Here is a 15,034-nt window from a genome sequence, read left to right on the forward strand (position 1 = left end):
TAAAAAAATTGAATTCTTTTAGGAAACTTTATTAAAATAGATACTGAAAATCATTCAATTGAGAAGAATTTTTTAAAATAATTATGAATTTCGGCGAAGAATTTTACTAATATTCCTGAAAATAATTGAATTTTTGGGAAAAATTTCGATATATTTTTATCAAGATAATTGAATTCTTTCGAAGAATTGCGTTAAATTTTTCGAAATAATATCAAATATGTATTACATGATACAACTACTTTCAACAAAATTGGAATTAATATTTTTTAAAAAAATTAGTTCTTCAGAATAATTAATTAAAAAATAGGAAAAATTAAGATTTTCCAAAGATTTGAAATTGAAACTTTATCAAAATTCAATTATTTTCTAAAAATTCCCGCTACAATGCAGAAAATATAAAAAATTTATAAAAATAAATAATTTATTGAAGAATAGAATGTTTCTTAAAATTCAATTCTCATAAAGAATTTTACCAACAAATTTTTAAATAATTGAATTCTTTTGACCAGTTTTAATAAAATTTTTAAGAATAATTACATTTTTCGAGGAATTCGATAAAAATTTTATTAAAAATAATTGAAATTCTGCGATGAGCTTTATTATTTATGAAAATTCTTGAATTTCTAAAAAGAATTTTATTATTTATGAAAATAATTGAATCCCTGTAAAAAAATTTATTATTTATAATAATAATTGAATTCTTCTAACGAATTTTATTAAAATTCTTAAAAATAATTGAATTCCAGAGAAGAATTTAATTATTTATAAAAATAATTAAATGTTTGCGCAGAGATTTATTAAAATTTTATTTAAATAATTCAATTTTTTTTGTAAATTTTGTTAAAATAGTAGATATTCATTAAAAATTGAAATTTTCTAAAATTCCAATTTAAAATTAATTTATTTATAAAAATTGCAAACGCAACTGTTATAATATTCTATCATTTTGGACATTTTCAAGTAAAATTATTCATGAAATAATTTCTAAATAATAATTTTATAGTAGTTCTTTAAAAATTAAGTTATTTAAAACTAAATTATTGTAAGAAATAGAAAAGAAAATTTCTAAATTCTTTATATTACAGCCGATTCTGCGAAACGAGTTAGGCAACGGGATTTAATTTTTAATGGTCCAGTATTTACTTTTGTCAAAACTGATGATCAGGCTAATATCAAATGGGGAGTAAGACATTACATTCCAAGACCTTATACTCAATGGTAAGTTATTAATTAAATAATACCTTTTTTTCCTATAAAAAAATTAATTTGACGCGTTATCGAGAAAGGTACCTAAGAAGCAAAGGAATTACAGGTTTTGTTTCTGGATTTATCTTGATTAAAAGTTCTTTTTTAATTATTTAAATTTGAAACCTGTTTTTCCTTAGGTCCCATTCTTGGAAGCGCATCGTCACAATTTTCCCGTTTTATAAAATTTTATTAAAATTTTACTAAATACTATATAGTAAAAAATAAATCACAGATTCGCTTCTCTACTAAACTTATGAGTCAAAATGCAGCATGCTGGGCACTTCTTCTTGGAGTTTTGTTACCAAATTACTCATCCTGACAAAAAAAGAATAAAGTTAATGAAAATAACCCTTAAAAATGTGTTTGAATTCTATTTAAAAATATACATAAAAATATGTTTTACTTACATATAACGAATAACTAAACTATCGCGAATTAAATCATCACTTTCATTTGTTAACGACTTTTGAAAATTCGTCTTGTCCGAATTATTCAATGAATTTGAATTTGAGCTTCTTTCCGATTTTGAATCTTTCATTAATTGCATTGAGTCCAAACTTTTTTTTAGTGCCTCAAATTCAGATGTATAAAGTATTCTCAAAACATTCGCTGAATTGGAGAATTTCTCTAGTTTTGACAGTTCGTCTTCTAGAAATGAAATTTTCCTAGAAAAATAATAATATCAATATTAATAATAATATTAATTAACTGTTTTAGAAACAAAATTATTTGTTTGAAGCAAAAACTCACTCGGTAGTTTCAATAATGTCTTTATTCCTTTCAATATTTGTTGATTTAAGTTCTAAAAATCGGAAAAATACTTTTGTTGCCGATTCAACATCACTTTTCATTAAAGTATGATCCTCATTTCTAAATATTTCTCCAACTTTGTCAAATCTGGGGAATAGAATATAATAGAATACAATACAGAATAAAAATTTAAAAAGAAAAATAATAATTAAAATAATAAAAGTTTACACACAAAGTTGAAAAATCATTTATCCAATTGATTTCAGAAAAATTTCTCAACTCTTTATTCACTTTATTTAATATTTCCGATCTTTTAGTCATTTGAGTGATTGTTCTCAAAGGTTTTTCCTCAATTTTTTTAATTATTTGTTGAAATTCAAATTGTTTGGAGAATTCTGCTTTTGTTTTTATTGTTTCTTCGACTTGCGATTTAAGTAATGAGAGACTTTCTATTTCAGATTTCAAATTTTCATCGAGTTCTGTCCATCTCTGATCCAGTAAGTCTCTAAAAATATTATTTCAAACAATCGATGATTGAAAATTTCTAAATCGATTCGATTTAGAAAGTAATTAAAAAAAAGAAACTTACATTTTAATACTCAATGATATTTGGTACCACTTGGAAAATCTAATTTCCTGATTAATAAAGAACATGATAGCTTTTATAAATTGGATTCTTTGGCAATATTCAAATTTTTCGAGAGGTTTCTCAAGAACCCTTTCAATTGGTTTCGGTAGTTTTTGATTGGGAAGCTTTTCTGGATGTAAATTTCCAGTTTTGAAAATTAACACGTGAGGAGCCTGGAAAATAATTTTCAATTTTCATTTTATGCATAATTTATAATAAAAAATAAATTTAATTTAATTTCAAAAAAATTTAAATTATTATTAATTTAAAAATTAATTGTAAATTTTTAAATTTACCTCGGACTGAATTTTAATTTGAGAAAGCACTGATTGCTTATTATTTAAAATTGTACACTCAAAAGCAGTGACAGTTTGCTGATGAATAGGAATATCAGTTTTTTCTTCAATCAAATGTTGCAAATCTTCCAATTTTGTTGTTTCATTTACGAGAAAGGTTACAATTCGATATTGAGACACTACAAACGCATGTAATTCCTAAGTGTAAAAAATTGAAAATAATTATTATATTTTAATTTAAATTATAAATTATTAAATCTAGGCTCCAGAAAAAGGTACCTAAGAAAAAGAAAACTCTAAATTTTTTGTTATTTACAAAAATTTACAATTTTTAGAATAAAAATGCAGAAAGAGAATCGATTGTTATTATGAATTATATTCGTTAAATCCAAAATAGTCGATAAAAACTGGTTTCAAATTTAAAGGAATTAAAATATAAATTTTTAATCCAGATAAATTCAAACATAATTTGTTGGCTTCTTAGGTACTTTTCTTAGGAGAGCGTTAAAATAATAAATAGTTGTGCATAAAATAATGTAAGTTCATTTTAATATCTACCTGTTTTAATAAAATACTTTTCAATAAATCAAACAGAACAATGTTATTCGTATTCTCTAATTTTCCTCTCTTCTTCGGATCCCATTGCAAAGAAACTCTAAACCATTCCACTAGATTATCTCTCAAGAATCTAGAAATTAAATTAATAGGTAACAAAAAGAAAATTTATTTTTTCAGACTTCGCACTCATTAATAAATTTCCAAAAAGAAGCAAAAAAAGTAGTTTTAAAGATTGAAAAAAGTAGTAAAAAAAGTATCTATTAACGAAAAATTAAATTTGACAACTAAAAACTAATTTTAGTCAATTCAGAAAAATTAAAAAAATTGATTCTATATTTTCCTGGTTTTTCATCAAATATATTCACTTTTTCTCTTCTCTTGGTAATAATTTTATTATTTACAAAAATAATTGAATTTCTGCGAAAAATTGTATTGAAAATATGTATAAAATAATTAATTTCTTTCAAAGAATTTTATTAAAATATTTTAATAATTAATTTCTTTCTAAAAATTTTCTTGAAAATTGTATTTTCAAATAATTAAATTGCAGTAAAAATCTTATTATTCATGATATTAATTGAGTTTTTGGGTTGAAATTTATTTAAATAATTGAATTCCTGCGAAGGATTTTATTAAAGTTTTGGGAAATAAATGAATTTTTTTTTAAAAACATTTTATGAAAATTAAGAAGATTATTTCAATTATTTTAAATAATTTAATTAAAATTGTATTTAAAATAATTGAATTAGCATATTATTTAAAGTAGTTTAAAATTGCAAAAAATTGAAGAAAAAAGTAGCTTTTAGTGTCACAAATTTAAAAAAATGTATCCAAATAGTAGCTAACTGTAAAAAAAGTACTAAATAGAAGGTTTTTAAGCTGTAATTTTTTTTAACAAGAGAGAGTGAATGTTTAAAAATCTATTTCTTACTCTGATAAATCCGTAGGATCTATTATTTCCGAATAAAAATGAATTTGTTCTCCTATTTGATGAGCACAAATCTCATTATATTTTTTCCCTCTAACTGCCTCCATCCTATAAAAAATAAAAATGAGAAAATAATTTTCTTGTAAAATTCAACTCTTGAAAATTGGAATGAGATAAAAATGATTCTTTTGATTTTACCATTTAACAGTGTTTCTCATATGAGGCAAAAAAGGTCTCGTTCCGGTCAGAACTTCATAGAAAAGAATTCCCAAACTCCAATAATCCACAGAGCAACTGTACTTTTTGTTCCAAAATAATTCCGGAGCCACATAATTTAAAGTTCCAACCAAGGAAGCATATAAACTATCTTGTCCCAGTTCTTTCGCATAACCAAGATCTATTAATTTACAAGTAATCTAAAATCAATCTTAAATTTAATTTTTTATTCTAAAACATTAAAATCTTAATTGACGTAAATTGACGTATTCAATTAGATTATGGCATTTAAAAGCAGAAGAGCATGAATTTTTCATTCTTCGCGTTAACATAACCTAATTGAATACGACAAATCGTCAAATTTAATACAAAATTTGTTAAAAATAAAGAAAATAAATAATCAGTATAGCAATGATTCTACAAAAGACTTTTTTTTACCTCTTCATTCTGTCCTATTATGACAATATTTTCCGGTTTTAAATCCCTGTGTGTAATTTTATTTTGATGTAAAAATTCAACTCCAGACGCAACGTCTGACATTATTTTTACTGCTTTGAATTGTTCAAAACCAAAAATATTTCTCGTATTGTTGAGTAGTTTTCTCAAATCTCCTTTACTGCAAAATTCCATACACAATACTGGCACTGTTGATTGAATGCATTTTAATTCATCCGGCAATTTGACACTTGCCACCAAATTTGGATGTTTCAAGTTATTCATTATCAAAACTTCATGATACCATCTTTGCTTTTGCTTTTCCGATAAACTCGATGCAGCTTTACATTTTTTTATTGCTGAAAATTTATTAAAACTTGTCATACTTTATTTTTTGTTTGTATTTTTTTTTGTCAGAGAAAGAAATTAAATCTTTATTTACCTTTGTGAAAATTTTCTTAAATAATTGTTGAAAAAAATGTTTAAAAAAAATATGTAAAATGTACGAACCTATTTTTTTAGCAGTTCGACAATTTTTCCAACATTGAACAACACCAAATCCGCCAGAACCTAAATTACCTTCATAAATCCAATCTCCGTATACTTTATTTATTTCTTTATCCATCGTGCGTAAATATGCTGAGAGGAATGATTATAATTTAGGTATTTTTCGTATTTTTACATCTTCAAATACACAATTTCAAGGCTGGGTTCTTTTTCTGTTTATTAATTCGGTATGAGTTTATTTACTTTCTTTCTTTCTTTCAACTTCAACTATATATACGAAAAGCAATTATTAAAAAAAGTGCAAGTAGTGAATTTGATCAATGAACTTGAACTTATGTGACGTCACTCGTATGGCCAACATTTAAAAAACAAAACTGCGTAAAGGCGCAAAGTTCAAATATTTATCAAAATATAAAAATTTCCCCTACAAATAAAATTTAAAAATATTAAATTACTATGAGAATCGTATAAGTGTTTATTTATTCCTCAAGTTTATATCATTCGGAAATATTTTTCAAAAGTCAGAGTCGTCAGAGTCTTTAAATAATTCCAATTGTGCCATAATAACTATATATTTTTATAAAATTACAAGTTCTTTAAATTATTTTTATAGAATAATTTAGAATTAGTGTTATTTGGTGCGTGTTATTCGAGTGAAACATGAAATTCTTTTCAAAAACGAAATCAATAAAAACGTTTGTTTAATAGAGTGAAGAAATTCAACTATTTGGAATATCTGTATTTTTTTCTCAAACACAAAGGGGAATGGAGTGAGAATATAGTCAGAGTTGAAACTCAATAGAAATCCGTAGTTCGACGACTATTTTTTATTTCTTTTATCTCCTTTCCAATAAAATTGATGAACAACGTTCGTATGACGTTCAACGGTGAAATGGACCTTATTTTGACAGAACTAAACTTTGCAGTAGAAAATAAATAAAATTGACTAATCTTAATATTCAATTATTCTTCTATTCTATGCAATATATTTAGTAAAATATGCTTTTCATGTCAAATGTAAACAAAAAACTGTCATAAAGAGAAAACTCCCATGAACATAACCTAAAATTCTTGAAATGTCACAAACGTCAACAAACGTCAAAAGTCATCATAATAAAGATGAGCTTTTGTATAATTGTTTTCCAAATTTGTACAAAAGTAAATCTTTGATTTTTATTAAATTTGTTTTATAGATACTTTTATACTAAATAAATAAATACGTTATGAATACGTATGTTTTTTATACTGTTTTTTTATTATCAATTTCTTCATACGTTTCTTATAGAAGGAATTTAATTTTATTCTGTTAAAAAAGGAGTGTAATGAAAATAATCTCTTGTTGTGTAATTTATGGTTGCTCCCTTCAATTATTTAGCTCATCATTTTTCCCCTCTTCTATTTTACAAAACCTGTTTTTCGCTTCAACTCGACACCCTATGTTTCTGTATTGTAATTACTCACTCTTGACAGAAAAAACTAATGCTATTAGTTCAGGTTTTCAGGATTACAAAACAGAAAGGAGAACAACATTCAATAATAAAGTGCCTCTGGATCAGTGCGTAGGGTGAGTTATTTAATAACAAACTTAAAGGAAAAACGTGTTGAAATATTTAAATATAAATAATACGCAGGCTTCACATTCAATAATTAATTTTAAAAAGTATTAAAAAGTAGCTTTAATACTGAAAAAGGTAGTAAAAAAGTAGCTATCGAAAATTGATTTTAACGAATAAAAAAGAGAATTGTTTTAGTCGATTCACCAAAATTTGATTCAGTATTCTCCTGACTGTTTCCTGATTTTAATCAAAAATATTTATTTTTACTCTTATCCTGCTTCTAAATTTTTGAAAAATTCAATTATTATCTAAAATTTCAACTGAAATTCGATTTTAAATCAATTCTTATTAGAAAGTTCAACTGAAATTCAATTATTTAAATAAAAATTAATAATATATTGAAAAATTAAATGTTTCTCAAAATTTAATTCCTAGAAAGAATTTATCCATTTTATAAAAAATAATTCAATTTCTAAGAAGAATTTTATTATTTATAAAAATAGTTGAATTTTTGACAAGAATTTTATTTAATTTTTTTTTAAATAATTGAATTCTCGTGAAGAATTTAAGACAGAATTCAAGAATTTGTCAATTTTTTTAAAAAATAATTGAATTTCTAAGATTTTTATTTAATAATTTTTAAATAATTTAATTCTCGTGAAAAATTTTATTATTTGGGGAAATAATTAAATAATTGTGAAGAAATAAAGAAAGAATTTAAGATTTATCAATTTTTAAGAAATAATTGAATTTCTTTTGGAAAATTTTATTAAAATAGTAAATATTGAAAATTATTGAATTGAGGAAAATTTTTTTGAAAATATTAGAAATTATGCCAAGAATTTTATGAAAGTGTTTCAAAATAATTGACTTTTGGAGAATCATTTTATTATTTATAAAGATAATTGAAATTTTTAAAGGAATTCCTTTAAATTGCGAAGAATTTTATTTAATTCTTTTAAAATAATTGAATTCCCGTGAAAAATTTTATTATTTGGAAAAATAATTGAATAATATTGTGAAGAATTGAATTTCTAAGAAGAATTTTATTTTATTTATGAAAATAATTGAATTTTTACGAAAAATTTTATTTTATTTATGAAAATAATTGAATTTTCGTGAAAAATTTTATTATTTGGGAAAATAATTGAATTGTTGTGAAGAATTTTATTAAAATTTTTAAAGATAATTTTTTTAAGATAATTGAATTCTTGAGAAGCATTTTATTATTTATGCGAAAATAATTGTATTCTTGTCTGGAATTTTATTTAAATTTTCATAAATAATTGAATTTTCGTGAAAAATGTTATTGCTTGTGAAAATAATTTAATTCTTGATGCAAAGTCTTATAAAAAGTTTTTAAATTGATTTTTTTCGAAAAATTTTACGAAATATTTTAAATAATGATTGCGAAGCCTGCATAAATTAAAATTTATTTTACAGAAACTATTTGTATATATTGATGCAAAAAAAGTGAGTTTTCTTTTTTACATATAAAATAATTTATTTTTCTTCACACAATATTAAAAGAATTAAAATAGAAATTTTTTTTCAGCACTCAGAATAAAGACACTGGTTGACGGTTTTCTTTTCAAAAACATTCGATATTTGCCCGACCAATAAAAGTGCAGCATGTAATCGTGTATAACCGTTGAAGAAGGGTTAAGAGAGCAGAATCCATATTGCAACAAAGTTCATCAAACTACCTATTGCACTTGCGGGAAGAGAGCGCATGGCCAGAATAAGAGACAATCTTAAATATTGCATGCATAACCCGAAGCGAGCGAAATTCTAAATATACCAGATTCAGATCTATTTCGGATTGTAAAGCTGCAAAAAAAAAAAGAGAAGAATTATTATAAGGTAATCTATTAGTTCTTATTGCAATTTATTGATTTTCAAATATTTACGATTGTCAAATAAAATCAAAGGGAAGGGATTGAGATAATTTACAGTGAAGATAAGATAAATCAGAAAATGAAGCGCGAAACGTGAATTGAAAATTAAGTGTCGGTTTTTTTTTTTTGATAATTTTCAAAATTCATTAAAATCGTATTCGCTTCAGAATATATATATATCTATATGTGGAAAAATTGTTACGTGACGAGTCTCATAATTTCTAGTTCAATTTACTTGAATGTTGAATGTAATGCATGTTCAGTAATAGAAAAATTACAGCAAAGGAAACAATTCGATGAATTCTGCAAATTCGAATTTAATATTCTGTGATGCAATCACTACAAGGAATAAAATATGCCATTTTCTGCAATTCAACAAATAAAATCTTTTTCCATACAATTTCAAAAAGTTTTAGTATTCGTTTTTTAAAACTGACACGAAAAAAAAATAAATAACTCTGTAATATAAATTAATTAATTGTAAAAAAAGCTGTTTATTACGACGTTGAATTTATTTTTATAGTGATAGAGAGGGGAAAATTTTCGCAATTCTAAAATTGTAGTTATCGATTAAACTGATAAGGAATAATGAGAAAATTTTTATAGATCTTTATCATGACGCAGCAAGAATTAGTGTTAGGAATCGATATTGGAACAACTTCTGTAAAAGTCGTCGTTGTTTCAAAAGAAACGAAAGAAATAGTTGCAAGACAGTCTAAAGATACTCAAGCGAATGTGCCCAGCGATTTAGGAATTGAAGGCAATAAACAAGATGTGCCAAAGATTTTATCGGCAGTTCACAATTGTGTCTCGCGTCTTCCAAAGGATCTCCTACGACAGGTCAGATTGTTTACTTTAAATATCACAATCGTTAAAAAAATATAAACTTCGCACTCGATAATTAATTTTTAAAAAGTAGCACAAAGTAGCTTTCAAACTAAAAAAAGTAGCACTATCGAAAAATTAAATTTGACGACTAAAAAACTAGTTTTAGTCAATTCAGAAAAATCAGAAAAATTTAATTTTGTATTTTCCTGATCTTCATAAAAAATTTTCACTTTTTTTCATCTCTTGGTAATAACTTCAATTTTGAATTGAATTTTTCGTGAAATTCAATTTAAAATTTTATTAGAAATAATTGAAATTCTGTGAAGAATTTTATTATTTACAAAAATAATTGAATTCTAGTGAAGAATATTATTATTTATGAGAATAATTTAATTTCTACAAATTTTTCTGATGAATTTAATAAAAATTTCACTTGAAAATAATTCAATTCTTATATAAAATTTTATAAAAATTTTTGAAAATAATTACAATTTTCGAGAAATTTATTTAAAATTGTATTAAAAATAATTCAAATCCTGTAAAGAATTTTATTATTTGTGAAAATAATTGAATTCATAGAAACAAATTTTATTGAACGTTTTAAAATAAGTAAATTTCCGTAAAAAATTATATTATTTGTAAAAATAATTGAATTCTTGCGGAAGAATTTTATTAAAATTGTTGACAATACTTGAATGTCCGTGTGATTATTTATTAAATTTTTTTGAAAATAATTGAATTCTTAAAAAGCATTTTATCAATAATGAAAATAATTCAATTCTTGCGAACGATTTTATTAGAATTAAAAAAAATTGAATTTCCAAGAAAAAAATTATTATTTTTAAAAATAATTAAATTCTTGTGATGAAAATTGTTATTTATGAAAATAATTGAATTTTTGCAAGAATTTTATTAAAATGCCTCAAAATAATTGAATTATCGGGAATAATTTTGTTATTTATTTTTAATAATTGAATTATTTATGTAAATAATTGAATTCTTGGCAACAATTTTATTAAAATCAAAAAGAGTAAAATCGAATTATTTCAAAACAATTTAATAAAAATAAAATTGTATTTAAAATAATTGATTTCTTTCGAACAATTTTATTAAATTTTTTTGAAAATAATTGGATTCCTAAAAATGATTTTATTAATTATGAAAATAATTTAATTCTTGCAAACGTTTTTATTAGAATTTTTAAAAATAATTGTATTTTCAAGAAAAAATGTATTACTTTTAAAAATAATTGAATTCTTGTGATGAATATTGTTAATTATGAAAATAATTGAATTTTGGCAAGAATTTTATTAAAATGCCTCAAAATAATTAAATTTCCGGAAATAATTTTGTTATTTATCGAAATAATTGAATTCTTTTGAAGAATTTTTTATGAAAAAAATTTAATTTTTTGGAAGAATTTTATTAAAATCTAAAAGAATAATTGAATTATTTCAAAAAGATTTAATTAAAATTGTATTTAAAATAATTGATTACTTTCCAACAATTTTATTAAAATATTTGAAAATAATTGATTTTTTCGAGGAATTAAATTTAAATTTTGAAAAATAATAGTTGCTAAGGATTTTATTAAAATTTATTAAAATATTTGAATTCCTGAGAAGAATTTTATTATTTATGAAAATAATTAAATAGTTACAAAGAATTATATTAAAATTTTCAAAAATTAATTTAATTCTAGAGAATAATTTTATTTTTTATGAAAATAATTGAATTATTGCGAAAAATTTTATTAAAATGTTTTAAAAAAATTGAATTTCTGTGAAAAAATTGTCTTATTTTTAGAAAGTAATTGAATTTTTCCTAAGAATTTTCTAAACTTTGTTTTAAATAATTAATTTTTTCGAAATATACCTAATAAATATTATGAAAATTTTATTTTAAATAATTGAATTCTTGTGGAAAACTTTATTTGTGAAAATAATTGAATTTTTCAATTAATTAATTTCAAATAGTATTAAAAATAATTGAAATTATTAGTGAAAGTAATTGAATTTCTGTGACGAATTTTATAAAAAATTTTGTTAATTAATTGATTTTTTCGAAATTGTTTTGATAATAATTGAATCGTTTTAAAGAATTTGATTCTTTAAATAGTTAAACAATAGTTAAAAAAAATAATTATTTTTAATATTTAAACTTAAAAAGTATTCGTTAATTTTAAGGTGAAAAGAATTGGAGTATGCGGCCAAATGCATGGAGTGACATTTTGGAGGAATATCGAAAAAAATGGAGATCAGGGAATTTTCAAATTGGAAATCAACAGGGACCAAGTTTCAAATTTATACACCTGGCAAGATGGTCGTTGTGATCCGGAATTCTTAAAGTCTTTACCAAACTCGAAAAGTCATCTTGCTATTCATACGGGTTTTGGATGTGCGACTATTTTCTGGTTTTCTAGAAATAAGTGAGAGTTTTTTTTGTGATGAATAAACGATCCCTTAAGTTAGCGTCGATTATTAACGAAAAGAGAACAAAAAAAAATTCAAAGAGCGTTAAAAATATTATCTTCTTTGTATTTCAGACCCGAAAAGTTGAAAAAATACGATAAGTGTGGCACCGTTCAGGATTTAGTGGTGAGTTTATTGTGCGGAGAAAATGAGGTGAAAATGAGCACACAAAATGCAGCGAGCTGGGGATACTTTATAACCGAGGAAAATCAATGGGACCAGGAAGCTTTAACCAAAGGGAATTTTCCTCTAAGACTGTTGCCTTCGAAAATTTTAAAACCCGGAGAAAATGCGGGAAAATTAACGAAAAGTTGGTTTGGAATACCAGAGGACACAGTAATAGGTGAATATTCAAATTGTCACGCGAATTTTCCAAATTATCATAATTATGACTGTATTTGTTAATATTATGACTATATTTGTTAATTAAGGTGCCGCTTTGGGAGATTTACAAAGTTCCGTCTACGCCTTATTGAAAGACACTAACAAGGAGGCAGTCCTCAATATTTCAACTTCTGCTCAACTTGCCTACATTCATCCAACATTCAAGCCGAAAACAAACTTGGAATTGGGTAATATATTGAAATTGTATACTAAATTGGACGAAATTTGACAAAACGAAAGAAAACAAAAAATATTTCAGGCAAAATAGAGTACTTTCCCTATTTTGATGGAAAGTATATAGCGGTCGCAGCTTCACTGAATGGAGGAAACACTTTAGCAACATTCGTCAAATCCCTTCAACAATGGACGATGGAATTGGGATTCTCAGTACCTCAATGTAAGTAATTAAAAAACTATCCGCACAAATTACAGTGACTAAATAATAAAAATAAATTAAAATAAACTAAATGGAAATTTCAGCTAAAGTTTGGGATAAATTAATAGCACTAGCGAAAGAAGAATCTGCCATTAGTGACATGCAAATAACACCAACACTTCTCGGCGAACGTTTTGCACCGGAACAAACTGCCAGCGTCAGTGGAATCACTCTCGATACTTTAAGTTTAGGACAAATTTTCCGATCACTCTGCTCTGGTGTTATAAAAAATCTTCACGAGTATGTCACAAATGCAAATTAATTTTAAACAATTTCTAATTAATAATAATAATAATAATAATAATAATAATAATAATAATAATCTTATTAATTTTCGACAATTAAAATTTTCTATTTTCAGCATGATGCCACAGGAAATTCTAAAGCAGATGGAAATATCGCGCATTGTAGGAAACGGATCGGGTTTGGTTCGTAATATCGTGTTGCAAAAAGAAGTTTCAAGGTGGTATCAATTACCATTGGAATTGGGTCATTCAGGAGACGCTGCTCTAGGTGCCGCTCTCGCCGGTTTATAGTACAAAAAAAAATTTTTTCAAATTTAAATATGTCTTTACCAATTTTTTTTTCTTGACTTCAGGCCTCGGATCGATTTTAAACCAAATTTTTAAGCAAAAAAAATCGCTTTTGTCGATTAAAAATACAAAAAAAAAGTCGAAAAAGTCATTTAATTAATTTAGTGTTGACACAAAAATTTTATTATGTATTTTCCTGACTCTTCACTGATTTCTAAATTTAATTATTCAAAAGATAAATAATTTTACTAAATATATATTTAAATAATTATTTGTTTTTCCAAGGGAAATAAAATTGAGAAAATTTCAATTTAAAACCTTAGTGAAATTTCATAATTTCTAAAAATTACTATTATTCTAAAAATTACTATTATTCTAAAAATTCAATTATTTTCTACAATTTTTTCAATAAATCTTTTGAAAGTAATTGAAATTTTGTAAAATCTTTTAAAAGTAATTGAAACTTTGTAAAATCTTTTAAAAGTAATTGAAATTTGGTAAAATTTTTTTAAAATAATTGAATATTGGTAAAATTTTTTTGAAAATAATTGAAATTTTGTAAAATCTTTTAAAAGTAATTGAAACTTTGTAAAATCTTTTAAAAGTAATTGAAATTTAGTAAAATTCTTTTAAAAATAATTGAAATTTGATAAAATCTGTTAATAATATTATTTTTAAAGTTATAATATTTATAAAAAATTATAATAAAGAAATTCTTAAAATTAATTTTTTTAAAATTATGTTAAATAATTTGAGAGATAATAGTTTTTCAATTATAAATACTATTAAAAAATTTGCAAATAGTTTTGGTTAAATCTTTTAAAAATAATTGAAATTTTGATAAAAGCTTTTTAAAATAATTGAAATTTGATAAAATCTTTTAAAAGTAATTGAAATTTAGTAAAAATCATTGAAAAATAATTGAAATTTTGATAAAATCTTTTTAAAATAATTGAAATTTGACAAAATCTTTTAAAAGTAATTGAAATTTGATAAAATTTTTTTAAAATAATTGAAATTTCATAAAATTTTTTTAAAATTTCATAAAATCTTTTTTTGAAATATTGTACAATTTTTTATAAGTAATTGAAATTTAGTAAAATCATTAAAAAATAATTGAAATTTTGATAAAATCTTTTTAAAATAGTTGAATTTTTGGAAAATAAATAAGAAAAAATAATCAAACTTTTGAAGCATTTTAATTATAATTAAGAACATGATTTTTCCAAAATTTTAATAAGTCTAAAAAAAAAGGAAATTTAAACAATTTTTAATTTACTTTGTTCGAAGATAATTGAATTTCTTTAAAGAATTTTTGTATAATTTAAAAAGAAACTAATTAATTTCTTGAGGAATTTTAAA

General features: G+C 23.2%; 2 protein-coding genes across 5 annotated transcripts; one reads left to right on the top strand and one right to left on the bottom strand.

The window, feature by feature from the left end:
* Positions 1-1,414: 1,414 nt before the first annotated feature.
* On the bottom strand, positions 1,415-5,914 carry LOC122500509 (inhibitor of nuclear factor kappa-B kinase subunit alpha-like). Its single transcript, XM_043609471.1, has 11 exons — positions 5,570-5,914; positions 5,063-5,418; positions 4,607-4,824; positions 4,412-4,516; positions 3,481-3,610; positions 2,923-3,120; positions 2,588-2,799; positions 2,231-2,503; positions 1,999-2,145; positions 1,656-1,913; positions 1,415-1,563 (listed from the first exon to the last, which is right to left on the bottom strand). Exons 1-11 carry the CDS (start codon positions 5,682-5,684, stop codon positions 1,500-1,502), a joined length of 2,076 nt encoding a protein of 691 aa, XP_043465406.1. The 5' UTR covers positions 5,685-5,914; the 3' UTR covers positions 1,415-1,499.
* A 148-nt stretch (positions 5,915-6,062) lies between these two features.
* LOC122500522 (sedoheptulokinase-like) lies at positions 6,063-13,791 on the top strand. 4 transcript variants are annotated; one of them, XM_043609482.1, is made up of 10 exons: positions 6,063-7,130; positions 8,566-8,595; positions 8,678-8,985; positions 9,627-9,860; positions 12,035-12,276; positions 12,394-12,662; positions 12,751-12,891; positions 12,963-13,100; positions 13,184-13,379; positions 13,501-13,791. In XM_043609482.1, the coding sequence occupies exons 4-10, from the start codon at positions 9,636-9,638 to the stop codon at positions 13,673-13,675; spliced, it is 1,386 nt and encodes a 461-aa protein (XP_043465417.1). In that variant the 5' UTR covers positions 6,063-7,130; positions 8,566-8,595; positions 8,678-8,985; positions 9,627-9,635; the 3' UTR covers positions 13,676-13,791. The 4 variants fall into 4 exon arrangements, with proteins under 4 accessions (XP_043465417.1, XP_043465424.1, XP_043465434.1 ...); XM_043609489.1 differs by lacking the exon at positions 8,566-8,595; XM_043609499.1 differs by lacking the exons at positions 6,063-7,130; positions 8,566-8,595 and having other exon boundaries at positions 8,667-8,985.
* The last annotated feature ends 1,243 nt before the right edge of the window (positions 13,792-15,034 follow it).

The sequence above is a fragment of the Leptopilina heterotoma genome, unplaced genomic scaffold, assembly GCF_015476425.1.
Source record: "Leptopilina heterotoma isolate Lh14 unplaced genomic scaffold, ASM1547642v1 Lhet_101, whole genome shotgun sequence".
NCBI classification, from domain to species: Eukaryota; Metazoa; Arthropoda; class Insecta; order Hymenoptera; family Figitidae; genus Leptopilina; species Leptopilina heterotoma.